At 40.7% G+C, this 26,495-nt stretch overlaps 1 protein-coding gene and 1 long non-coding RNA gene across 4 annotated transcripts in view; one reads left to right on the top strand and one right to left on the bottom strand.

Annotated features, from left to right (window-relative positions):
- Positions 1–13,495: 13,495 nt before the first annotated feature.
- Positions 13,496–20,662, bottom strand: LOC118398658 (uncharacterized). Its single transcript, XR_008071133.1, has 7 exons — positions 20,343–20,662; positions 20,042–20,171; positions 18,597–18,753; positions 17,925–17,968; positions 16,392–16,536; positions 15,660–15,797; positions 13,496–14,867 (listed from the first exon to the last, which is right to left on the bottom strand). It is a non-coding gene; the product is annotated as an uncharacterized LOC118398658 (long non-coding RNA).
- A 788-nt stretch (positions 20,663–21,450) lies between these two features.
- The window catches only part of LOC118398657 (scavenger receptor class A member 5-like), a 68,976-nt gene continuing 63,931 nt past the window's right edge, over positions 21,451–26,495 (top strand). The window contains exons 1-2 of one of the 3 annotated variants that reach the window (XM_035794211.2): positions 21,451–21,533; positions 24,860–24,978. In XM_035794211.2, the coding sequence (XP_035650104.1) occupies positions 24,867–24,978 (112 nt within the window). In that variant the 5' untranslated portion in view covers positions 21,451–21,533; positions 24,860–24,866. The other 2 variants (XM_035794210.2, XM_035794213.2) reach the window with 2 other exon arrangements.

Genomic DNA, 26,495 nt, shown 5'->3' with positions numbered 1-26,495 from the left:
TTCAAACTCAGTGCCTCTTTGCTTGACAACTTGGGAAAATCAAAAGAAATCAGACAAGACCTCCGAAAAAATTGTCGTCTGGTTCATCCTTGGGAGCTATTTCCAAATGCCTGAAGGTTCCACGTTCATCTGTACAAACAATAGTACGCACGTATAAACACCATGGGACCACGCAGCCGTCATACCGCTCAGGAAGGAGACGCGTTCTGTCTCCTAGAGATGAAGATACTTTGGTGCAAAAAGTGCAAATCAATCCCAGAACAACAGCAAAGGACTTTGTGAAGATGCTGGAGGAAACAGGTACAAAAGTAGCTTTATCCACAGTAAAACGAGTCCTATATCAACTTAACCTGAAAGGCTGCTCAGCAAGGAAGAAGCCACTGCTCCAAAACCGCCATAAAAAGCCATACTACGCTTGCACTTGGGGACAAATACTTTTTGGAGAAATGTCCTCTGGTCTGATGAAACAAAAATAGAACTGTTTGGCCATAATGATCACCGTTATGTTTGGAGGAAAAAGGGGGAGGCTTGGAAGCTGAAGAACACCATCCCAACCATGAAGCACAGGGGTGGCAGCATCATGATGTGGGGGTGCTTTGCTGCAGGAGGGACTGGTGCACTTCACAAAATAGATGGCATCACGAGGAAAGAAAATGATTGTGGATATATTGAAGCAACATCTCAAGACATCAGTCAGGAAGTTAAAGCTTGGTCGCAAATGGGTCTTTTCAAATGAACAATGACCCCAAGCAAACTTCCAAAGTGGTGGCAAAATGGCTTAAGAACAACAAAGTCAAGGTATTGAAGTGGCCATCACAAAGCCCTGACCTCAATCCCATTTGTGGGCAGAACTGGAAATGCGTGTGCGAGCAAGGAGGCCTACAAACCTGACTCAGTTACACCAGCTCTGTCAAGAGGAATGGGCCAAAATTCACCCAACTTATTGTGGGAAGCTTGTGGAAGGCTACCCGAAAAGTTTTAAAGGCAATGCTACCAAATACTATTTGAGTGTATGTAAACCTGACCTACTGGGAACGTGATGAAAGAAATAAAAGCTGAAATAAATCATTCTCTCTACTATTATTCTGACATTTCACATTCTTAAAATAATGTAGTGATCCTAACTGACCTAAGACAGGGAATTTTTACTAGGATTAAATGTCAGGAATTGTGAAAAACTGAGTTTAAATGTATTTGGCGGTGTATGGTGTATGTAAACTTCCGACTTCAACTGTATATAGCATGCATCATAACAGCTGCACCAACGCATAGGTACATCACCAACGGACATTGGAACAATAACCAACAAGACAGGGGGAACAGGGGGCACATATATAACATACTAATCAGGGGAAATGGGAATCAGGTGTGTGTAATCAGACAAGAGTCGGGGGTTGATGATAATAAATCCCGTTCAGTGAAGATTAGAAAGCCGGTGATGTAGACCTCCGGAACTGGTGAACAGAATGAGCATCAGTACCGCGGGGATCCGTGACATTGAGTTGGTTCAGATGAGGGACGTCTCAGGGTGCTCAGCTTCAGATGGATGTTCTTCTCTCTTGTCTCTGAAAGGCCCCTTCAGCACAACAATATATTTCAAATTAAACATATCTAGCAAGTGAAGAGGTCACAGTTTCTATTTTGTGATTTACTTCTTTCAAAGTGGTGAATGTTCTGTTTAGTATGCAGGTTGACATTTATCTTGTCTTGCCCTAGAGACAGAACTGAATGATTTCCTCTTATATAGTCCAGATGCATATTCAAAAGTGGCTATATTGTAATTGGTCTTAATTTAAGATCAGGTTAGGCATTAAGGTTAGCAGTGTGGTTAAGGTTAGGGTTAAGGTTAGGTTTAAAATCAGATGTTATGACTTTGTGGCTGTTCCAGATAGTGACAGCCATGTAGAGTTGCCTCCAGAACAAGATTCATGACTGAAAAATGCTGACCTGCATTTAGAACCCCCTAAAGAAAAGTAATGCATTGTTTGTTACCCCTGACTTAAACACACGGCACAGCTCCCTTGGGCTTATGGTCTTATACGTAACCCAACTACTGTATTTTATGTTAATATAATATTCAAGGTCCAGTTACCGTTAGACTAGACATGGATTTGGGAATGAACTAAGATCTGAAAATGTACAACTTTGTTCAATGGATGTGATGGATTAATATGAAGTTATTGACAACTACCAAACTATTTAAAGCATATAGGGAATAAGCACTTTTCATAAGTCTATGAATTTATTGTGTGGTGTGGCCACACTTCAATAATAGTATTGAAGGGGCTTCTGAACATGTTACAGGTATCACAGGTATCTTACTTTTAAAACACTGCCAGTATAGTGTGTCAATGAGTTCATCTTTGCGCAGACACGCGTTCTGTCAAGTTGAAAAACTGGACCTGGAAAAACACAGCACCTTCTAAGCATTTAATTTTCTCTATTTTATACCCTGTTTAATGTGATGCAGATCAATTATATGCTGCAGGTGTTCAGATAACAGAACCTTAATTATTTCTACTAACTGCCCTACCATGATTATCTTTCATTGTTGACTTGGAGAGTAAGTAATCTGCGGTCCCTCTGATAATAAAGTAAAAAGTCATAGGGAATTATAGTTGGAGTAATATCCAAAGAGAATAATATCGAGACAGCAACAGGTCTGAAGAAGAATTCATATGACACGATAGGTGTAGATCTATGTTTTAAAAAGCTGGTCTGGTAATCTCGGTTGTTCAGATGAAGATGGTACTGTTTGTTTGATCAAATTTAGGGAACTACCCTGTCAGAACATACCCACTGGGCACACACTGGTTGAATCAATGTTTCCATATCATTTAAAGCAAATGATGACGAACCAATGTGAAATAGACTTTGAAATGATGTCTGAGCCCAGAGGTATTCTGTTTGTGAACACAAATGCCATCTCCAAGGAGACATTTTCCATGTTTGAAATTAAGATACAGGATACTGTAGATATTTACTTTCAATGGTGATTGTCAATTTCAATTGTGAAAATCATGCAGCCTACCATGCGGCTCTTTACACACTACAAGTTGTATGGTTGCCCAGCAGCATAGGAAGATGAAAGCTGTAGCCAGACAACTTCCATCTGGCCCCACCAGACAAGTCCATGGCACGTGTCTCTCTCCTGCTCAGTAAAAAGTACTGGGGCCAGCACAGAGCCCAGCGGTACCCCTGGCCAACACCCGTGATCCAGACACCTATCTCTCACACTCCCTGGGAGAACCTGGACACTGCCACAGCTCCACAGCTTCCAACACCTGGTCAAACTGCATGGCCTTTCTGCAGGGAGTCCCAGCCTGGATTTCCTGAAAATGTTTATATATATTCTGGTTTAAAGGACTGTCTTGAAATGTTTCCCAGAATTTTGTCATTGTACAGGCCTGTACTAATTATCCGTGTTTCAATGTTCTTACTGCAGTGGGGAGTCAAGTTGATGGTTTTGTGCAGTAGGCTACTTATAATTGCATTGGAAGCTGGTAACCACTGGCAAAACATATTTCCACATGCTCTTTATACATATTGTAGGCATGTATGGATTATGGATGAAGCAATAGCAGCTTCTCTCAAACATTTGACTGGGCTCTGACAAAATAGTGAAAAATCAGGTCAGAAAAACTTGAGCTCAACTTAACAGAAATGTTATATTTAGTGTATGAATCTAATAGTTGCTGCATCAAACATTGCCAGCTGGATGCTACTGAAAAAAAGACCATTGTATTAAGCAGAAATATTGAGAGTAAGAAAAGAGTGAGGCATTGAACCAAAGATATAGCTACAGATGTAGGATCTTCATTTGATCACTGATTTGTTGAAGAAAAATGTCCTGTACAGCAGGAAATGCAAACGTGTTGTGTATTCAATGTTTAAAAAGGCTTCTAAAGCTTGTAATTTCCACTTCTGAATGTCAGACTTGATTTGCCCTAACGCAAAATGTACCAACCCATAAAAAAATATCCATTATAATCCACATTATAATTCACATTTCCTGTTGCTGCAGGATTATTTTCCGGCTGTAGCAAACTGGCTCAAATTAAGTTCCTACATCTATAACTATTTATTCTTAGAATGTTTTAAGAGCCAGTGAGGCTTAAATTCCGAGAGTGGATCATTTTTTCAGGACAAAGGCCTTTTGTTCCAGATAACACTGAGAGCTGCTGATGCTAGCATAGCCCCTCATATCCTAACTGGAAGATGGAAAGTGATTTGTGTTGGGGTGGAGGACCCCCAATGTTTGGTGCTGTGACACTTTTTATCTTCTTGCACAGGACTGTCAGGATATCAACATGGTTGTTTGTCAGGCTGTTTTTACATGTGGACCTCTTACGACTCGATCCTAACCTAAGAAAATGTGCTGCACTAAATGTTGGTTCAAACCCAGTTTCAAATGCCTTACAGTGTATTACTACTTTGTATCCCATTGTGATCACTCTGCTTTGATATGGACACTTATCAGTGGAAATGTTCTCATACCGAGTCATGAAAATGAAGACATAAGAATCAAGACTTCAAGAATCAAGACTTGGTTTTATTCACTGCATTAATCAAAGTAAAACATTTGGACACTTGACTTAAAACAGATGACCAGTACATCTTGTGTTTTCTTAATTTCATGTTAACCAGACACTTGGTCCAAAGGGATGTCGTCATTAACAGAAACAAGAGTTTCTGATCTCACATATCCCCTCAGAGCTCCAGTGGGATGATCACAGGAATTTCCAACAGGATATGCAAGATTATACTGGTATTATTACAGTCTGTTCACAAGGGTGATATGAGCAGGATAATTTAATCCATGTTCTGTATTCAATTTAATGTACAACTCCCTATCTCTCTCTATTTCTCTCTCTCTCTCTTTCTAGCTCTCTCTCTCTCTATTTCTCTCTCTCTCTCTCTATTTCTCTCTCTCTTTCTAGCTCTCTCTCTCTCTCTCTCTTTCTCTCTCTCTCTCTCTCTCTCTCTCTCTCTCTCTCTCTCTCTCTCTCTCTCTCTCTCTCTCTCTCTCTCTCTCTCTCTCTCTCTCTCTCTCTCTCTCTCTCTCTCTCTCTCTCTCTCTCTAATGCAATCCCTCTTCACCAGTCGTGAATAGTTATCTTCATTCTGACAACTCAGCTTGAATTAAGCTCACCCATTCTCATCAGCATGCCCCCTCTTGACAAGGACATTAAGTGCTATATCCCTTGTATGACAGGTCTTGAGGATTGATTTTTATGCCCTATGAAGGCAGTATCTCTTTCATATCAGACAGGAGCTGATTCCAAAGTTCAATTTTCAGTAACAAGAGATACTGAGAGAAGATCATGTCTCAGACTGGCAGAATCATTCCAGTGCTGTCAAGAAACTTATGGGAATGAAATTGAAATTCTCCCAAACACAAAACTACTCAAAAACTCAAGACATAGACATAGACATTGGACCCAAAAATATAAGAATTTGAGAACTGTGACATCATCCAGACTATTTCTATCATCATTCAACAAGATATACAATTTTCTAAACATCTCCATAAAGATATTTGCTACTAAGGACCGGACCCTCTATACTAACTGTAAAATCATTGGAAAATAAAACACCCATATCACTGCATCACAGCATCAGGGCACCAATTACCTCCAACACTTTACAACTTGTCACCCTGTCACCATACATTTTTCAAACCCTCCTTTCCCCAGTGCAAAATGTATAGCATATGATGTGCTTCATTGACCAACCCCTGTAAAATGTTTATGCAATGTCATGTGAATGGCACACTCATATATTTTTAAATGAGCTAGTTTGAAAACGAGAATCATTAAGGAGATATCCATATTATGCATTCAGGGAAGCAATGCCGAAAATATATAGCCAGACATATGTATGATGGGAAAGATTGATGATAAGACTTGATAGCGGAAGAGCTATACATATTTAAAGATAAAGCCAAACAAATTATATGTTCATGTTGCATGGCATTGAACAGGTTGTATAGACATTATTTTATAAGATAGACTTTCTTTTATAAGAGTTTGCGAAATATATATCTTTACCAGAGGCTTTCGTTTTTCTTGATATAGACAGACACAGGACATGCCAAGCCAATGATAATTTAATATTTCTCTATCAGAACTTTTGCAAGGCTTTGCAACTATAAATTACTACAACCAAATGAGCCAAGGCATCGCTGCCCTGAAACCCTTTCTCCCACAAGCCACTGCGGCCACCTGCAGATGCTCTCACACAATCAGTTCGAACACAGCAAAGATAAATCAACTGCCAAAGATCCATTGATGTCAGGAAAATAAATTGCCCTTGCCTGCGTTTTCAGGGAAAACTAATTTTCCTCACCCCGGTAATAAAGTACACGGTAGTTTGGCCTCGCTGGAAGCTTGCCCATCAGACCCAGAGCTGTGTACCTCATTTGTCTTGACAAATGGATATATTCAATAACAGGCCGCGCTCTTTAACCTGGAGATAGTGTGCAGACTGCTGCTAGGTGCTCTCTATGCTAATAAAAGTACCAATGTCTTGTTTGATTGCTTCCTTCCATCGTCAATTATTTGCCCCTCTCCTTTCCTCTCACCTGGAGTGAAGGTTTGACTGAATGCATGGATGACTTGCCAATTACTCCACATTAATCACAGAGAACCCATCGAACCAATGGGGATATGGAGGCCATTCCGAATGTCTCCTGGAGTAACTTGATTGGCTCCCCACAGTAATTCAATCACCATGCTGCCTTGCAGCAGGAATTCTATAAGAATTTGAAGAATCCTAATAAACACCAAATTAAGGAATAGGCGGTGGGCAGTAGCAAGCTGTCTGCTTTAGCTTTCAAGATGATCTATCTCTGTCGAGGGAGGAACTGTTTTTTACATATTGTGTATATTTATTTATTCTGAACACAGTTCCGTGTGTTGCCAATGCCAATTCTTGCAAATGTTTTCAAAATACTTACTTTTATGGTCGCTAGCTGGACAGACAAATGCTGCCAGGTACTAAACTGTAAACAAATCAAAACTCATTACTATCCATGCTACCATCTCAGCTGATCACGTCTGCCAATCATGCTATCCAGTACCTAACGTAGTAGACAGCTGGTAGACAGCTGGTGACTACAAATATCTATAGGACAAGTAGTGTAAAGCTAATTCAGTCATTAAGGCAGGACAGGACCAACTAATTTCCTTCTAACAAATAAGAAATGCCCCATTATCTTTGCCAATAGTTGGAGTAGGATGATTGCAGAGCCCCCTGCCTCAGACTGCCAGGATGTTCATTTTCTAGCTCACAAACTACATTCCTTTGTTTTATTCATTTTTGTCTCTAAATTTTGTCTCACGTGATCTAATCAGCTATGCTGTGTCCTGCTCCCAGAGATCAACCAAGTGCTATTCACCGAGCATGGGCTGATTCCCTCACCTGTGAGGAGAACCATGCTATTGCAGTGTGAAATAACTAATTACAAATCATTTATAGACTGCAAACTGACTGCAAGAAAGGGAAAGGGGGATACCTAGTCAGTTGTACAACTGAATGCCTTCAACTGAAAAGTGTCTTGGCTAAGCACAAATAGATATAATAGATATAATATTTGACAAAAACATAATCATGTCAAACCTTGCTTATATTTGCATACAATCATGTGTGCCCCATGTATTCCCATGCTTGGGAATAGATTTCCAATTTTACCTGGGGGGCCAAATAAAACCACGCCAGGGCCTGCAGGCCGCCTATTGGCATTTTAGAGTTGAAGGTGCTCCAGGTGCTTGTTTGAGCATCTCTTTTTTTTGTGTGTTTTTTTTTTTGTTACCCCTTTTTCTCCCCAATTTCGTGGTATCCAATTGATTAGTAGCTACTATCTTGTCTCATCGCTACAACTCCCGTACGGGCTCGGGAGAGACGAAGGTTGAAAGTCATGCATCCTCCGATACACAACCTAACCAAGCCGCACTGCTTTTTAACACAGCGTCATCCAAACCTGAAGCCAGCCTGCTCAGTGTCGGAGGAAACACCGTGCACCTGGCAACCTTGGTTAGCGCGCACTGCGTCCGGCTCGCGAACAGGAGTCGCTGGTGCGCGATGAGACAAGGATTTCCCTACCGGCCAAACCCTCCCTAACCCGGACTACGCTAGGCCAATTGTGCATCGCCCCACGGACCTCCCGGTCTCGGCCGGTTACCAGAGTCTCTGGTGGCGCAGCTGGCGTTGCAGTACAGTGCCCTTAACCACTGCGCCACCCGGGAGGCTGTTTGAGCATCTCAAAGACTAAATTCAATGTAGAATCAGTTTGACAAGTGACAAACAGATTATTTTACAATTATAACATCTCAGTGGTGAGAATGCTATTGCCCCTGTCAGGAGCCGAGGCTTTTGCCATAAGGGTAGAGTTCTCGTCTCTGGACCGCACAAGCGTTAGATTGAATTCTGCTAAGGCACTACATCGGTCAGCTACATTGGTGAGTGAACATGGTGGAATCCTTTCGATCCTATACGAGAGAAGTGGGAATACTAAAGTATGGGTTCTACAGTCTCCATCAGAGGCCCAGGCATTTGGCATAGATGGTAATGCTCTCATTTCTGGACTGCAACATTGATATACACATAGTGTATTAAACATGCTCTTTCCATGACATATACTGACCAGGTGAATCCAGGTGAAAGCTATGATCCCTTCTTGATGTCACTTGTTAAATCCACTTCAAGCAATCACAGACATGCACGCACGCACGCACGCACACACACACACACACACACACACACACACACACACACACACACACACACACACACACACACACACACACACACACACACACACACACACACAGACTTTCCATCCATGGAACATTATGTATCTTTCTGGAAACAATACGATATGAAACCATCTTCCATCCACCAAATCAAGGAAGAGAACGAGAACTTGAACTTGACCTTACAGATGACTGGTGGGAGGAGGACATTCTTAGGCTTAGCATTCTTGCATAGAATTAATTTCACCAAGATGAAACTTGGTAAGTTTTTCCCAGACACAAATGATACATGTGACAGATGCTCAGTGTCCACCGCTGACCACACTCATATGTTCTACTCATGCCCTAAGCTGTTGGAGTATTAATCATCCTTTTTTTCTACTCTATCCAAAGTTCTCCATATCGACCTGCAGCCTTCTCCTTTGATAGCTATATTTGGAGATCCAGCTGTGCTCTCAAAAGTAAAGCAGTTGTTTGTTGTAGTGTTTGCTTCACTCACATATTTTATATTTAATTGGAAATCCTCCAAACCAACCACAGTATCATCCTGGTTGAAAGACCTACAGTAATGTATTTTCTTAATTTACAAAAATGAGAGGATGCACTGACAACGTTTTCTTGAGATGACAACCTTTCATTTCATTTTTTGACCACTTACCCTGCATTGATGAGGATTAACAACTTGGGCCAACACGGAGAGGGAGGTATGTGATTTGTTTTTAGATTATTTTCAAATTGTTTGTGCTCTTTCTCTTTTAATTGTTTGTTTCTTGGTTGGTCTTGTTCTAATAAAAACAATAAAGCATTATACAGTTGAAGTTGACATACACCTTATTAACCAAATTGATTTAAACTCAGTTTTTCACAATTCCTGACATTTAATCCTAGAAAGAAATCCATGTTTTAGGTCTGTTCAGATCACCACATTATTTTAATAATGTGAAATGTCAGAATAATACCAGAGGGAATGACTTATTTCAGCTTGTATTTCTTCCATCACATTCCCAGTGGGTCAGAAGTTTACATACACTGAATTAGTATTTGGTAGCGTTGCCTTTAAATAGTTTAACTTGGGTCGAATGTTTCGGGTAGCCTTCCACAAGCTTCCCACAATACGTTGGGTGAATGTTGGCCCATTCCTCTTGACAGAGCTGGTGGAACTGAGTCAGGTTTGTAGGCCTCCTTGCACGCACACGCTTTTTCAGTTCTGCCCACACATTTTCTATATGATTGAGGTCAGGGCTTTGTGATGGCCACTCCAATACCTTGACTTTGTTGTCCTTAAGCCATTTTGCCACAACTTTGGAAGTATGCTTGTGGTCATTGTCCATATGGAAGACCCACACACCCCCAAAACATGATGCTGCCACCCCCGTGCTTCACGGTTGGGATGGTGTTCTTCGGCTTGCAAGCCTCCCCTTTTTCCTCCAAACATAATGATGGTCATTATGGCCAAACAGTTTGATTTTTGTTTCATCATATCAGAGGACATTTCTCCAAAAAGTACGATCTTTGTCCCCATATGCAGTTGCAAACCGTAGTCTGGATTTTTTTATGGCGGTTTTGGAGCAGTGTCTTCTTCCTTGCTGAGCGGCCTTATGTCGACATATAGGACTCGTTTTACTGTGGATATAGATACTTTTGTACCTGTTCCTCCAGCATCTTCACAAAGTCCTTTGCTGTTGTTCTGGGATTGATTTGCACTTTTTTCGCACCAAAGTACCTTCATCTCTAGGAGACAGAATGCGTCTCCTTCCTGAGCAGTATGACGGTTGCGTGGTCCCATGGTGTTTATACGTGCGTACTATTTTTTGTACAGATGAACCTGGTACCTTCAATTATTTGGAAATTGCTCCCAATTTTTTCTGAGGTCTTGGCTGATTTATTTTGATTTTCCCATGATGTCAAGCAAAGAGGCACAGAGTTTGAAGGTAGGCCTTGATATAGGTCCACAGATACACCTCAAATTGACTAAAATTATGTCAATTAGCCTATCAGAAGCTTCTAAAGCCATGACATAATTTTCTGGAATTTTCCAAAATGTTTAAATGAACACTCAACTTAGTGTATGTAAACTTCTGACCCACTGGAATTGTGATACAGTGAATTATAAGTGAAATATTCTTTCCTTATTCAATTGTTGGAAAAATTACTTGTGTCATGCACAAAGTAGATGTCCTAACCGACTTGCCAAACTATAGTTTGTTAACAAGAAATTTGTGGAGTGGTTGAAAAAAAGTTTTAATGACTCCAACCTAAGTGTATGTGAACTTCCGACTTCAACTGTATGTATATTTGCACGTACAGTATGTCAATAATTGCAAATTGTTTCCCCTAAAATGTCCATTGAGAAAAAAAAAAATTGTGAAAATGATTTCACTCAGGCTCTATGGGTTGTTATCTTGTGATTGTATGGTGTGACTAACACATTGGTCACCAATGTCAGCATTATCTCTTTGCCTTAAAACACATCAGCAGGGAAACAGATGAAATTAACCTAAATACAACAGCTTCCTGGCATGGCCTCTTCAACCTCAATATCACTTCCAGGACTGTTTCCACTGTTTATTCTCCCTAATCCAAAAAATGGATGCATCTCATGCCCTGCCACTAACTAATTTCTATATCAGAATGTATTGATCCTTTTCTTGCAGTTGCAGCTATGAATAATTTACAAGACAGTGACAAACAGTCTGCAGTGGCGTCAGATGGATGCACTGCTGGTTGGCTATGGCTGGCGGTGGATAGGGATGGGTTGTACTACCATGTCTATAAACGCAAACACAGCAAACAGGGAGCGAAGGGAAAAATGCATAGTTGTGCTGAAAGTGACGACGTTCAGCCCCTCACAGGCAGCAAATAATTTAATTGCAAGGGATATGTCATTACTTTGTCTGTGGTTTTTCCTCACACACTTTCAAAGACAAGGGAACTAATTGGTTCATTATTCTGAAAGGAGCCCTGTCATCCTTTCCCCATTCTAAAGTCTCCCCAACCCCTGGCTGCCTGTCTGTGTGACCGATAGGCATAAGTAGTGTCATTAGAGTAAGAGAAATGTCTGTCAGGCGGAGATTTAAGGCCCACCTCTTCGATGAACCTCCCCAGGTATCCCATTAGAAACGCATCTCTAAGGCGATGTGTTGACCCAATGAAGTCATGATCAACACGCACAAAGACCTATAATGGCACTCCTCTGATAGTCTGTCCGTCTCAGTGGCAGAAGACAATTTGTGAGTTGTATGCTCTGCCGTGCAGCCGTGCTACAGTACATCGCCTGAATTAAGATTGTTACCTGAGCAATAAGATCGTGTCATGAATTTAAGATAGGAAATACATATCTTTGTAGCTGGATAATGAAGAATCAGTAAGTTATAACCCTTACTTGACACCTGGTTCGAGTAACCTTAAACGTTCAACTAAAATGAGAATCAGAAAGTCGTGAAAAGTTCAACCAACCCTTAATAATTAAGTAGTTGCTAAAAAGCTTCCCTCTTTTATCTGCTGCCTACATTAATGATTGATCCAGTGGTGCAGACAATAGACTGGAGATGCATTATGTCTTGGCAGAAGAAAGTATAGATTTTAGCCAACAGAGTGTCTATTAGATATGGAATATAACACAGACCAGAGACTCCACCACAGGAGGTTGGTGGCACCTTCATTTGATACGAGCCCGTGTGGTAATGGCTGGAGAGGAATCAGTGAAATGGTATCAAATACATCAAACACTTGGTTTCCTTGTGCTTGAAGCCATTCCATTCGCTCCGTTCCAGCCATTATTATTAGCTGCCCTCCCCTCAGCAGCCTCCACTGGACTCTACGTTAACAAAACCCTGATTGCATTCTTGAACTGAAATTTGAGTAAAATATAAACAAGACAAAGAGGTTACAGAAACCCCCCCTAACTTATTGGAACAATATTTTGGCCAGGAAATTTTACTGAGTCTAGTTACAATAAAACTGTCAATACCGAGAATGTATCTTGCTGTATGTTAGCTCCACTTAGCAGTCCATCGTAGTCCTTTCTCTTTGTTCAACCCATCATTTGTTGCATGCCAAACAACACAAAGTTTGGTTCCATGTTTCTTTTTTCCCATCTCTTTGGGTCAAAGGCATGATTTGCAAACCTTTGGAATATTCAGGAAGCCCTCACTGTCATATATGATTAAGTGTCTCTCCCCGAGGTATATTTACATTTAACGTGAGTCAGCGCTTTCCTGATGCACCATCGCCCTGAATGGAGGAAATCAAATGCCATACATCTTTGAGGGACATTAATCAGCCTGTCTAATTTGGTGTGCCCCCCACTGGGACTCTAGAGCCACAGGCTCAGCACTTGCTAATGTCCATGGAAGGTGAGGAAATGTAAACAGTCCTTTTATGGGGCACATCAGATTCAGCATGCCAGGCCTGGGCTGGGCTTTTCAGGAGCTGGATTACTGAACAAAGAAAAAAAGTAATGTTCCCCTAGAGGTGTTACTTTCACTGAGCAATGTGTTTTTGCTTGCTTTCTGCTGTCCTCGGTTTTCTGGCTGCCCTTTAAAAGTAGGAGGAGATTTCAAGTTTGGGTTGTCTGACAAGCGTGTGTGGAAGTGGGATGATGTATCGTGACGAGTCATGTAATAGAGACAAATGGACATTGTCTGAGGGCACCAGTGTGCCTCTCAAGATTTAGGCCACTGGCTGATTCTACACATTGATTTTTATATAATTATCAGCGAAGACAATTATTTCAAATGAACAATGATCAGAATAGGTCTTTATTAGCAAATATGAGCTGTCAGGTCAGACTCATGCACTAAATAGGGTTCATCCACAGATTCACCCACTGAACACCCCCGTGACATTTCATTCTCATCTCTTCACCAGAGTAACCTGTTTCTCTCCTGTGTTCTAGACTGGATAGCAAATGGATGTCTAAACATAGCGTTTCCTGTTTATGAAAACATTACACTATAATACAGGTATAGTGGTTTGGAGTTGAACTGCATTGTATGCTTTGCTAAGGTACTGTTTGAGCTCAGATTTGACAGTCCTGCAGTTTTTCATGTGCATGTAGTGTCTAATGAAACGTGCAGAACCTTAGGGATGCACTTCAAACTGGAGCAAACAAACATTATCATTATACAATGGACAGGACATTTACGTCTGGGGAGGAATTTCTCTGAGGAAGGATTTGAAAAGATGTAGTATTTGCAAACGTAGCACTTTCATTTGCTCCACTTAATATATGCAAATCTGTTATCTCTGAGCAATTTAAGCAAGCACATGATTACACAATGAACTGTTTATATCAATATGTTCCCGGAGCAAATAAAATAGGATATATCTGCATAGAATACATTCCTAGCTGCGTAGTCATACTGGAGGGATTCTATGCGTAGTTGTGTTCCATTTAAAGATTTGCTAGACATTGCATTGTATTTGACAGACAGAAAAACTGCTGACGTCTTACAAACATGAGGTGTGGAGCAACAAAAGCTAAACAAAGACGAGTTTCAGTCAGACACAACATTCTTACTCCAACATAAAACTATATAAGCAAATACATAAAACTTTAAAGCCATTTTGTCTCTGCCAGAAACCTCCCATTAAATGATCCTATTATGTTCCCTGTGTAGGGCCTAATAGGTTTGAGCAGCATTTGGGTTGTTATCTAAATTATGGCCATGTGTCCCTGCATTAAACTCAGGACTAATTTACTTACTCTCCATTCTAATTCACACAGGGTCTCCTGAGAGTAATATAACAGGCCATTAGCTAGCCAAATCACTGCTTGGTATGGGATTGCAACATTTAGTCCAGATGAGGGATGCACTATATCCCCTGTTCAAGTGGGGAATGATGTTCTCCCTCTGCAATAGCTGCCACATAGTGTATTGAGTATTGTGAAAAATAAGACCACAAGAGCAGCGCAGAGCGAGGGGTAAGGGCTTGATTCACAGACGTGTCAGTAAAACTACAACCATGCCAAAACCAATCTGGCCGCCTTCTTCAGGTCAATGACTACTGAAAGCAAATTTATTTTTTCTTCTCTAGTCCTCCACACCGTAGATGGACTAAATAATGATATCTCAGACCTCTTCTTCTGTTATAGTCATGAAGAGAAACACTCTAGAGAACGAGAGATAAAAATACATTTGGTTAAAAATACATTTGAAATATGCAAGCATACGTACCACATTGAACGAAGACCATTATGAACTTATTTTATCTATATTTTGAACTTGAACTTGTTTAATCTATAGCTATCTTGTATCCATGCCAAACAAAGCCAATTTAATTGTTTTATTTTCAGTTCAGTTGAATAGTACTGTTCATCAGAGGTTTTCACCTCTCTCTCTTCTCATTTCGATGCCAATCTATTCTTGGCAGGTGTCTCTAAGCTCGTCCTCTTGCTGAAATACATGTCTGTCAATCATGTTGGCTGATAATGCAAACTCCTGTGAGTCACTTTGAGTATATAGGCTACACTCTTCCAAAAAAGGTTCCTAAAAGGTTCTTCAGCTGTCCCCATAGGATAACCTTTTTTGGTTCCACGGAGAACCCTTTTTGGTTTCATGTAGAACCTTTTTGCTTTCCTTGTAGAATCCTCTGTGGAAAGGGTTCTACATGGAACTTAAAAGGTTTTTACCTGGAACCAAAAAGGGTTCTTCAAAGGGTTCTGCTATGGGGACAACCAAAGAAACATTTTAGGTCCTAGATAGCACCCTTTTTCTAAGAGTGTACAAGTGAACCCCTGAAGCCATCTAAGAGGACACAGTAGATGTCTGTCCCTTTCTGATGCAGTTTTAGATAATAAAGTAAAGTTAGGTTTTCACCAGAGAAGAAGTCGTTGATATAGGCTACAACTGAATTCCTGATAAAGTTTAAAAGGAGACGGTAGAATGGATGTTTGTTCCTCACCAGAGAAGATGTCGTTAAGGTTCTCAAGTTCCTCCTGGACCCTGAGGAGAAGGATGTCCAGTAGGACCTCCTGAAGATGCTCCACCTCCACCCCCATCCTCTCCAATTGGTGTTCACCCATCCTCAGCAGAGCTCGGCCTGGGGAGGGACAGAGCAAGAAGGCAAGAGAGGTGGTGAGGGGAGGCTACTAGAGAAGGAAGCATAATGATGCCAGTCAAATAAGGCTGGGAGCAGGGATTTCAAATGGAATGGATTTCATATTACATGATGAACTTGAATTATGGGTCAAATTCCATTCCTAAATTAACTTGAATTCAAATGCACTTAGCCCACGGTGGGCAAAACTTCTGTCCCAGGATCTAAGCCTTAGGACACAAGGTTTTATTACTCATACAACAGTTGTTTTTCTGCATGTTTTTGACAAGGATTTACTGATGCAACATTACAACAGTACTGACACTGTGAATGAGCTGTGTGGGTTGTAGAGGTCTGACAGTAACTGGGAAGATTAATATTCCATGTCATTATGTGGGGTCCTGGACTCTCTGCAGGCATCCGTTACTTATACAGTACCGGGCTGAAGTAAGCCTGAGATAAAATATCATATATATTCACTTTAAAACAATAAATAATAGCAGTCTGTTAATGATGACTGATGTACATGAGTATACTGAAGGTTGTTTTGTACTAAGGCCAGATTTGTTAAGTAGAAGAGCTACTGAAGATAGCTACCGGATATGTCATGCTTGAAGATGGCCACTTGGAGGACACTCTTTTGGTAGGGGTACTGCTCCTTGACCCAGTCGAACACATCCACCACGGTCCAGAGGGAGACCCTTTTGGGGAGGCTCATTCTGACGTTATTATCTGGGCTGCACTGTATATGTCAGGGAAGGAGAAAGTCAGAAGTATCTAGTATAAATCTGAGACTATGCATCCCTTACTTATATACATTTTTCAAAAAGTGGCAATGACAATTTGAAGTTGATTAATTATGCAATATCTTAGGGGAAAAAGCAGGATACTGCAGTCGTTAATGTTATGAGATGGTTGCTTTTGTATGTCAAATTCATTATAGTACTATTTCCTCAGCCATATCCCTGGGGCTAAGCCAGTAACTTTTATAGAGCTGCATCACCGTTTATTTGGCCTTTACATGCTGTGGGGCACTGTCTTGTTTTTGCCATGTTGGAAATATAGGAATGTTTTACTGATTTAATGAAGAGACTAATCTATGATGTTGGCAGGAACGAGCTCCCATATGAGTAATTACTGGACAGCCAGACGAGACAGTGAGAAACCTTTCATCAAGAGGACAGGAAAAGCAGGAAACCTCTCCGCTTGTATATTAGTAAATATTCCACTTGTCTTTTCCTACTAGTGCTGTCTTTGCTGATAACTTAATTACTACAACTGATATATCGTTGTCTCACCTAGCTATCTTGAGATGAATGCACTAAATGTAAGTTGTTCTGGATGAGAGCATCTGCAAAATGACTAAAATGTAAATGTCCATTTTTACTGCCTATGCAAAGAAAGCTGTAAACACTGTATGAAATGTTGCAGTAGGACCTGTTCCCAAGAACTAGGGGCTGTGGGGTTAGACTTTGACATCTGTACACAAACCACATCACAACATCATGTAACATCAGAGAAACACCTTTATCAGTCTTGCTGCTTTCCAGAAGAATTGCATCACCATCTTCCTGATCAAACCCACATGAAACCACATACTCTGACCCAGTGCATTTCTGACTGGTGTGTGTAATTCAATGTTCTGCGTGATTCAAAGATGAAGTGGAGAGTATTAAATTCCTTTACAATACATCCTGGATGAATCACATGACACTGGAGAGACAAGATCTAAGCGGTGAAAAAGACATCCTGTGCATATTGACCATTACTCCCTACCCCCAAATCTCCCCTTGGGCAGAGAGTTCCATTCTGGTTGTTTTCGCAAACTTTTGGAGACAATGGACCGGAAACAAGGTTTAGAGTAAATGTCACTGAAGTTTAAGACTCATACCGAATCAAATATTACATCAAAGTTTTAGCGTAAAGCGCTGCAGGACTTGAATGTTCTAGGAAAAAGGTTGAACAAACATTGTATGGTGTGTGGAATAAAGACAGAACGAGACAGCAAGATAAAAGGAAGGAAAAGGAGAGGAAGTTGATTAATCTCTCTGAGAGGAGGTCATCATAGTCAAGTGCATAGGTGCACCTTGCTCAGCTAATAAATCAAACTTGCCAAGTAATTTAACAAACCTTCAACAGCTGTTGTTTGCAGGCCTACTCATGTTTTGCTGGACCTGGGTAAACAATAAGTATATATCTTATAGTCAGAAACATGTGCCCAACGTGACAAATACACCACCTTGTGGTGATATACAATACCACAGAACATACTAACTTCCCATATTCTAGTACTCATGGTCATTTCAATGAAATTATACTGTATAATCTTTAAAATTCTACACAGTTATACATTGAATTAATGATATAACTTTATTCCAGGTATGGTTGTAATTTTAATTTCTATTTTGCTGCACACCATACTGTATGCTAGTCAGTACGGTAATAGTAGCCTTTGCCATTCACAGGAAGTGTACTGCACTGAGGGAAATTTGTTGATAAAGACAGACAAAGGGACAGAAAACTGTTGAAACTAATCGGTAGCCTATTATATTGTAACTATGTATTTACTAGTACTACTACTATAAACTCTACTGTAAATGCTACCACGTCGCATTTGTAAGTAAGCCTAGCGCAGGTAAGGCACACTTTTGTAGTCCTTGTTATTTCCTGCCTTCGTATTATTCACTTAACTTATATGCGCTAGACTTGACATTCATGATAGTAAAAGTAACATTAATAGCTAATGTAGTGTTTAATCAAGTACAGTTAATCGTTTTATCGGCAGTCATATCAGCCTCTTACCTGTCCCATTGTGCCCAACCCTTCCTGTCTCTGAGTCAGCCAAGCCAGCGTGCTGCCGTGGTTGTGGGCTGGGGCTGGTTCAGTGCACGGCTGGCTGGAGGAATAACCACTACTCGGGGGCTCCCTCGTGTGGAAGGAACTCTTCCTAAAATGTGATCTTGGATCACAGCCATTATCATCCAAATAAAATCAGATTTCATGCAGAGGGAATAAAGGTATTTCATGACGACCATGCTTCATTTAGGCTATGTATCTACTCGGCTTACAGAGTCATGTTTACAGCACAAGCCCAAAGACATTAACATTAGGCTATTTTATCTCTTTTGAGGGCTTTCAAAAATAATAGTTCATTATTTTTCCTCAGAAATTATAGACCTATCCAGTTGCTATTTTAACATGTAAATCTTGGTGGGGCAAACTAAAAAAGTTTTCAATGCATGCCAGCAAAGCCATTACACAACACAACACTAAACAATACATTAATTGCACTATAACGGTGACAAACGGTGCCCATACACTGTTAGGGCCTACATAAAGCTGTCCCAACAGCAGTCCCAACACCTTACCACCTGGCTATCAGCAGAGCCTTGTCTGGCAGCCAAACAGTTCATTCAGCCTCATTTACTGCATAAAAATAACATAGCTGATATGACAAAAAAATGTTTTTTTTTGTTTGTTTTTTAACTAGGCAAGTCTGTTAAGAACAAATTCTTATTTTCAATGACGGCCTAGGAACAGTAGGTTAACTGCCTGTTCAGGGGCAGAACGTCAGATTTGTGCCTCGTCAGCTCAGGGGTTTGAACATCAGATTTGTGCCTTGTCAGCTCAGGGGTTTGAACTTGCAACTTTCCAGTTACTAGTCCAACATTCTAACCACTAGGCTACCCTGCTGCCCCTATAACTGCTAGGCTACCCTACTGACAATTGAGATGTACAAACTATGGCATGAGGGGACGACGAGCGGGTAAGAGGCAATCCATAATTTCGATTAAGACATTAATGAGCGAGCTTGGACGGACATAGTCAATATAACTATTTGTTCAGCACTTTTGAAATGTACAGAAACAGAATTCAGAACATGGGCTGTTCTTACAGTGTTCTCCCTGTACACCAAGTCAGAACTGTAGGATAAATAAAAGGGGTATATAAGCAGACAATGAAAGTTCTTACAATATTCAATGATTACATTTCTATAAAAGGTTGTGATACAGCCTGGAATTGAACCAGGGTCTGTAGTGACACCTCTAGCACTGAGATGCAGTACCTTAGACTGCTGCACCACTCAAGAGGGGAAAGGGGACCCAATTATTAGGGTGAGGCACATGGGCGATTAACAGCTATTAACACAATATACACTTAGTATTACTTGCTTAGATACAGTATACACATCTCCCTGGCATATTACATCATTTACACAACAGCATAAAATAGATTTTTGGACTCACCTTTTTGTGCTGTGCTCACTTCAACAGGAAGGTGGCCGTTGGTCCTTTGTGGGCAAATTCTGTCATCAAACTTTGTCATCAAAATCTGGAATTCTCTGGATTTATGGTGCTTTCAAAACAACTGGGAACTCTGAAAAAAACAAGGTTGAATCATGATGATGTCAGGGATCTTCAGGTCGGAGCTCTAGAAAGAGGCCCGAGTTTCAGACTTGCAATTCCGAGTTGGGTGACTGTTCAAAACGTATTTTCCCAGTCAGAGCAACAACAAAAAAATCAGAGTTCCCAGTTGTCTTGAACTCACCGAAGTCAGATTTCCTAGTTCTGAGTTAACAGTTGTTTTGAGCGTGGCAGAAGTCATGCTGGATTGACACCATGAACAATGTTGAATGTTTATCCTTGAACAAGAGACCCTTAAACCCAGACTTGGGACCACACACACACTCCACTGAATAGCAGGCTAGTGATTGCTTTGCAATGCTTGCAGTTAGCCACTGATTCCTTCCAAACCACTCATTGTTGAATTTACGATTTCCAACTTGTTGTGTAATCTTTATGTCCAATGGCCGATGAGCACCGATACGTTTTATCTATCATTTCTCTTCATTATTTCTCTTCATATGACAAGGATTTAAAAGGATTTGCCAGTAGATTGTCATCTTGATTCATGATGATTCATGATGATGACTGCTAGCTTGCTAGCTAAGATTTTGAAAGTATGATGTTGACATGATCAGTCCAATTAAAGCTGCTGTAGATATAATGTGATTTGATGTCATATTTATCTGTGGCCAATGACCTTGAGCCTTCTTGGATGGGCACTTCTAATGTAACTATGGCAGCACCCAAATGGCTTGAATTATTATTATTAATTATCTCTACCCTTAGATTTAACGTAGTGTCCCCATGAGTGACAGAACACTGAGACAATCACAGCGCAACTGGAGAACATTACCAACACTTACGCTCCATATTTTCCTCTGGCTGCACCACCACCACAGAAAGGACTGATAGGTTGAAACACCTGCATTTTGAAGCAGCCTTACTCAAGAAAGCAAAAAAGAGACAAAGTTTGTATGCAACTTTAAAAAAACATTGTTTGCAAACTGATAAGGTGACACTTATAAATGCCAAAATAAAATACAGCCCCCAGACTTTTTTTGTTGCCAGAAAGGTGGAGCGCGAAATGACGGGTCGCCACTGGACCTATCTATAATATATGTCGTTTATGAGGAATTCGTATAGGAGGGTAGTTTGGAGCTTGCAACAAAGGCATTTCACTGTTCGTGACATTACCATTTTGAACTAGTATTTATATAAGATCTGTAGAGATGGAATGCACCCTTTCTGTTATGTACCATGCTTAAATGCTCAGAGGAGGGCGTATTTGTTCAAAAATCTGTACAAAAGTTTTACCACGGTACATCATTTATACTGGACGCTGCCCTGCCCCAGGCGTATAAATACAGCAACTAGATACTATATATAGAATGAGGTAAGAATGCATCTAGTCAGAGTTGTCCAGGCAGGGGTATTAGCCGCATCGTAGTCTCCATGCCTACACTACACTTTTAAAAGGGGATTAATTCACCCAAGCATCACAGACTGGCTGGTGCACGGATCTCCACGCTGCGCTTATCTAGCTTCTGGGAGAGCGAAACTTCAGTGAGCTGTTTTATGTTGAAAGGAAACGTTTATTGAGATGCCATTGGGAAAACATGCACCCTTTTTAAATTGAAATTAGAGATGAGACATTTGCATCTGTTATACTTTTTAGTCACAACTTTGACAAGGTGAGTGACAAACTTTTCCAAATGGTGCGTCAATTTGTGTAGTCTAGTTTTGTTACCTGTTATGTGTTCATTTGAAGACATCAACGAAGTGAACCTGAAATGCATTTATCCCCGAAAACCTTTTTACATTCACTTGATTATGTCCATAGATAAATCATGTTCAGTATTTTGGCATCATGACCTTGAAATTGCACTACAAAACGAGACAATTCTGTTTAATGAATTTTGAATTTCCACAAATACAAATTAGATGGCCCCAAATAATGTAGCAATAATATAATTCAGATGCAATTATGGAGACGCTACAGTAGCGTCTCCATAATGATATCTGAATTATATTATGGCCATATTATTTTACACCTGTGCTCTGGTATCCAATGTAACCACAAACAAATGAGTCTGTTCCTTGTTGACTTAATGCCAAGAAAATGCATATCCGAAAGTTTTTGTTTTTATATTTCTCCACTCATGGGTGAAGTGTCCGCGCGTTTAATTAACTGGGAAATGGGTTAATTCCACACGGACGGATGGATACGGGATGTCTCTCTATAAAAGCTCCCGCTCATGTGAGACCTCTGAGACCACACCGCTGAGCTCTGCTGACATCGTGCACTCACTCCACAGAGAGGCCACTCAGCTGTGAGGTACGCGCTGGGCCACTGGACATTTTAATAGTTTTCTCTCCTTTAGATTCGGTCACCATCCGTGTGTGGACGTTCTCAGTGTGTCTAGTCTATGTCTATTCAGAATTTCCTGGTTGGCAGAGAGAAGGCAAACATTACTATGGCATAGTCAAAAATCACAGTGTGGGCTTTTTTGTCACAATGATGGATGGAGGGCTTTATCCTCTCCCTTTGCCTTGAGACTTTATTTTTCATGATAAACAAAGAAGTTCCTCATGGAGATTGGACATGCTCATGTGTTTGTTCCTGTATCTGAGGAGACATCACATGTCTCACTCATTGCCAGGTAGAGCAATACCATGGAAGACGTTTAAAGTAGCTTCCAATTCCAAAGGAAATATGTCTGGAGCCTACCACTGCCCTGCCTCCATGGAAAAACACAGTGGTGTGTGAGAGATGGCAGGATGGCTTCCTGGGCATTGGAAGGGATGTACTTTCTCAGAAGTTTGTATTGGGTGACAATGATCAGCGGTGGTGATCACATACAGGTTTCCTAGCAGCCTGGTTCAGTAATAGCTGTGTCTGCCCGAAAATGTCAACTGACACTCCCGCTGCTTAATGAAAAAGTCCAGATTGAGCTCCTTTTAATGACTTGGTTCAACAGTCCCACATCCGTCTCTGTATTTCACATTATATTCTCTATTACACAGTTAATATTGACCTATTCCCAACTGATGTCCAAACTACACCGTTTTCTCAGGCATAGCATACTGTAAAGGCACTTTAATCCCACATCTAGGAGATTATTTTATATTTTTTACAAGGGTCTAATTTCTTGCCTGCTGCTACAGGTTCATATTGTAAGGGGAGGGGTCCATAGGTCTGCCTGTGCTGTGGCCCAGGAATGTGGGGGAGCATCACTCTCTCTCTCACACAGCTGTTCAGCGAGGAATGTTTACTGTCAGCCATTTTATCTCTTTCTCACTCATAGACCACAGTCAGATTTATGGCACTAGATGGCAGCACAGGAGGTTTTGGATCCTCTATATACTTGTCATGGATTAATATAATTCAATCCATGCCACTTGCATTATGTTAGAGGCTCTGCTGTTTGCTTTAAAGAGAAAAGTTACGAGTTTGGTTTTGTATTCCATGCTGAGAAGATAAGGTAATAGATCGGTAAGAATACTTGTGGAGCTTTGCCCTCTTGAATAATGTGTAGTAGTCTGAGAGACAGGGATACAGCGCTTGACCTATGACCCTACCTCCACACTTCAACTTCAAATTAATAATGAATGCCTCAATACTGACAGGCAGCAACATTAGTGGTCTGGGGATGATTTAAAACAGGATTTGAAATTGACACTCAGTCATGCCTCATAAGAAACAGATCAGATAGACGTAATATTATAAAAAAAGACTGGGGAGAGATGCAGCTTGATGGAATGGGGGGGGGGGTGCTTTGCATTATATTTTGGGCTGTAATTATATGTGCCATAACAAATGTGCTTTAACAAATACTTACATGCATATACAGAACTCATATTGTTGTCTTTGTAAGAATATGTTGAAGATAAATACACAATGCAGAGACAAGAGTAGAACTAACGATCAATGGAAATTAGGTTTTATTCTGTAATAGGGAATTATTGATCAATGGTTCAGAGACATGGGAGGAATGAATATGTCTTCTGAAATAGGATACTTGTTATTTGGTCATGGGCAGGTTTTATTGCAAGGAATTCTAATTGGTCAACCACAGGCTAGGACTGTGTTATAAAACTACATGCTGTTCCTTTGTCCTGTGGAGAGAGATTCACTGGAGAGAACCACAGGAGAGAATCACTGTGAGAGCATCACCAAGGACAGGGGAGAATGACCATTAATTCCCCATATGATTTGTCCTCTTTGAATAAACCTATTTTCCTCCTGTAAGGGTTTTCCTGTGGTGTAGGGGACCAAAATGCAGTGTGGTGGTTATTCATGTTCTTTAATAAAGGAACTAGACATGAAATAACAAAACAATAAATGTGCAAAAACCTAAACAGTCCTATCTGGTGCAAACACAGAGACAGGAACAATCACCCACAAACACACAGTGAAACCCAGGCTACCTAAGTATGATTCTCAATCAGAGACAACTAATGACACCTGCCTCTGATTGAGAACCATACTAGGCCGAAACATATAAATACCCAAAACCTAGAAAAACAAACATAGACTGCCCACCCAACTCACGCCCTGACCATACTAAATAAATACAAAACAAAGGAAATAAAGGTCAGAACGTGACACCTCCCCCTGATTTGCTTTAGAGTTTGTGTTATTGAAGAATAACATACATTGCTAGCATCTTACATATTGCTTTGGTTACATGAAAATAATCTGTTTTGTCCTCCCTACAGTTCCTGAATGGAGAATAAGGCCATGTACCTGAGTACATACGAAGAGAGGGAGAACGGATCCTTCTATGAGGAGGGCTACGATGGCAGAAACCTATCAAAGCTCAACCTGTGTGAAGACGGTAAAGAAGCCATTTCCCTCTTGTCCTGTATAAATCCTTGCCCCTTGACCTTTCACACGTTTGCCCAGGGGTTTATAATCACCCTCACACATTCACACACACAGCATACTATCAGCACGTAGTGCTTTTTTCACCACTCGCTGGTTAAGGGAAATCTGTAGACCCCAGGAGTCAGATTTCCCTTTTCCTTTTTCCTTATATGTGCAGTTACAAGCATACCTCTAACAAGGCCATGACCAAATCGGCTCAAATCGTCTTTGAATTCTGCCATAGATGTAAGAACTCATTTTGTGCCTCCATATGTGATGTGCTCATATTTCAACTCATGGAGTGATGCAAGCAGAGTCCCTTTGACCCTACGTGGTCATGGCCTTTTTAGAGGATATGCGTGTAACTGCCAAGGTAGGACATCTGAATATAGGAAGTCTGCCGAGTTCTCTCACTCAGTGAGCGGTCAATAAACACTAAGTGCTGATAGTATGTTGTGTGTGTGAGTGTGTGAGGGTCTTGGGCTTGGTCAGGTGCAGTTGAACAAATCAACTATACAGTGTTCACAAGTTAGGACCTCCGGCATGCCACGCTGGTGGGAAATGCTTATCCAGCCTTAACAGTGAATTGGTACAAATTCAGTTGGCTTTTACTTGTCCAACTCAACTATTCTGTCCCTAAACTGCCAAGCATACTCACTGTAAACATTCAAGGATCCTGTTGCCATCACAAAACCTATTTTAAAAAAAGCCCGGCTGAACATGCAGCCACATAATGCCACATTTACTTGTGTTCTTTGGTGTTGTGTCCAATGTATTACAGCGCCTATGTCTTAATGTTACAGGAATTTTTAAAAGTAGAAGTTCTGTTCTGCTCCATCTCTATATATATTCATTCTCTCATTGCCTGATATCAGCTTGTGTTTAGACTTTATTGACCCCTACGAATGTCTAAGATAAGTAAATATTGTAATGTATATGGTAATGGGATATATGATATACATGATGCCATACAAAGCACCAGCGTTTTTCTGTGGAAGGTTTTTTACATTAAATCTTTTTCACAGGAAAACTAGTGTGATTTAGTAAGCAGACAAAAAATGTCAAATTACCCACCCTTTATGTGACATAACTTCCAAAATGGAAATGTGTGCTTTAAGTCTTGCACTTTCACATTTTTTCACACTAACATTTGCATCCTGTAGCACAAACTCAAAAAAGTTCTGGGACAATGTAAAGTCCATGGAGAGCACCTCCTCCCAGCTGCCCACTGCACTGAGGCTAAGAAACACTGTCATCCACTATAAATCCACTATAATTGAGAATTTCAATAAGCATTTTTCTACGGCTGGCCATGAATTCCACCTGGCTACCCCTACCCCGGTCAACAGCCTTGCACTCCCCACAGCAACTTGCCCAAGCCTTCCCATTTCTCCTTCACCCAAATCCAGATAGCTGATGTTCTGAAAGAGCTGCAAAATCTGGACCCCTACAAATCAGCCAGGCTAGACAATCTGGACCCTCTCTATC

The sequence above is a fragment of the Oncorhynchus keta genome, chromosome 19 (assembly GCF_023373465.1).
Source record: "Oncorhynchus keta strain PuntledgeMale-10-30-2019 chromosome 19, Oket_V2, whole genome shotgun sequence".
NCBI classification, from domain to species: domain Eukaryota; kingdom Metazoa; phylum Chordata; class Actinopteri; order Salmoniformes; family Salmonidae; genus Oncorhynchus; species Oncorhynchus keta.
This window is presented reverse-complemented; position numbering and strand designations above follow the sequence as displayed.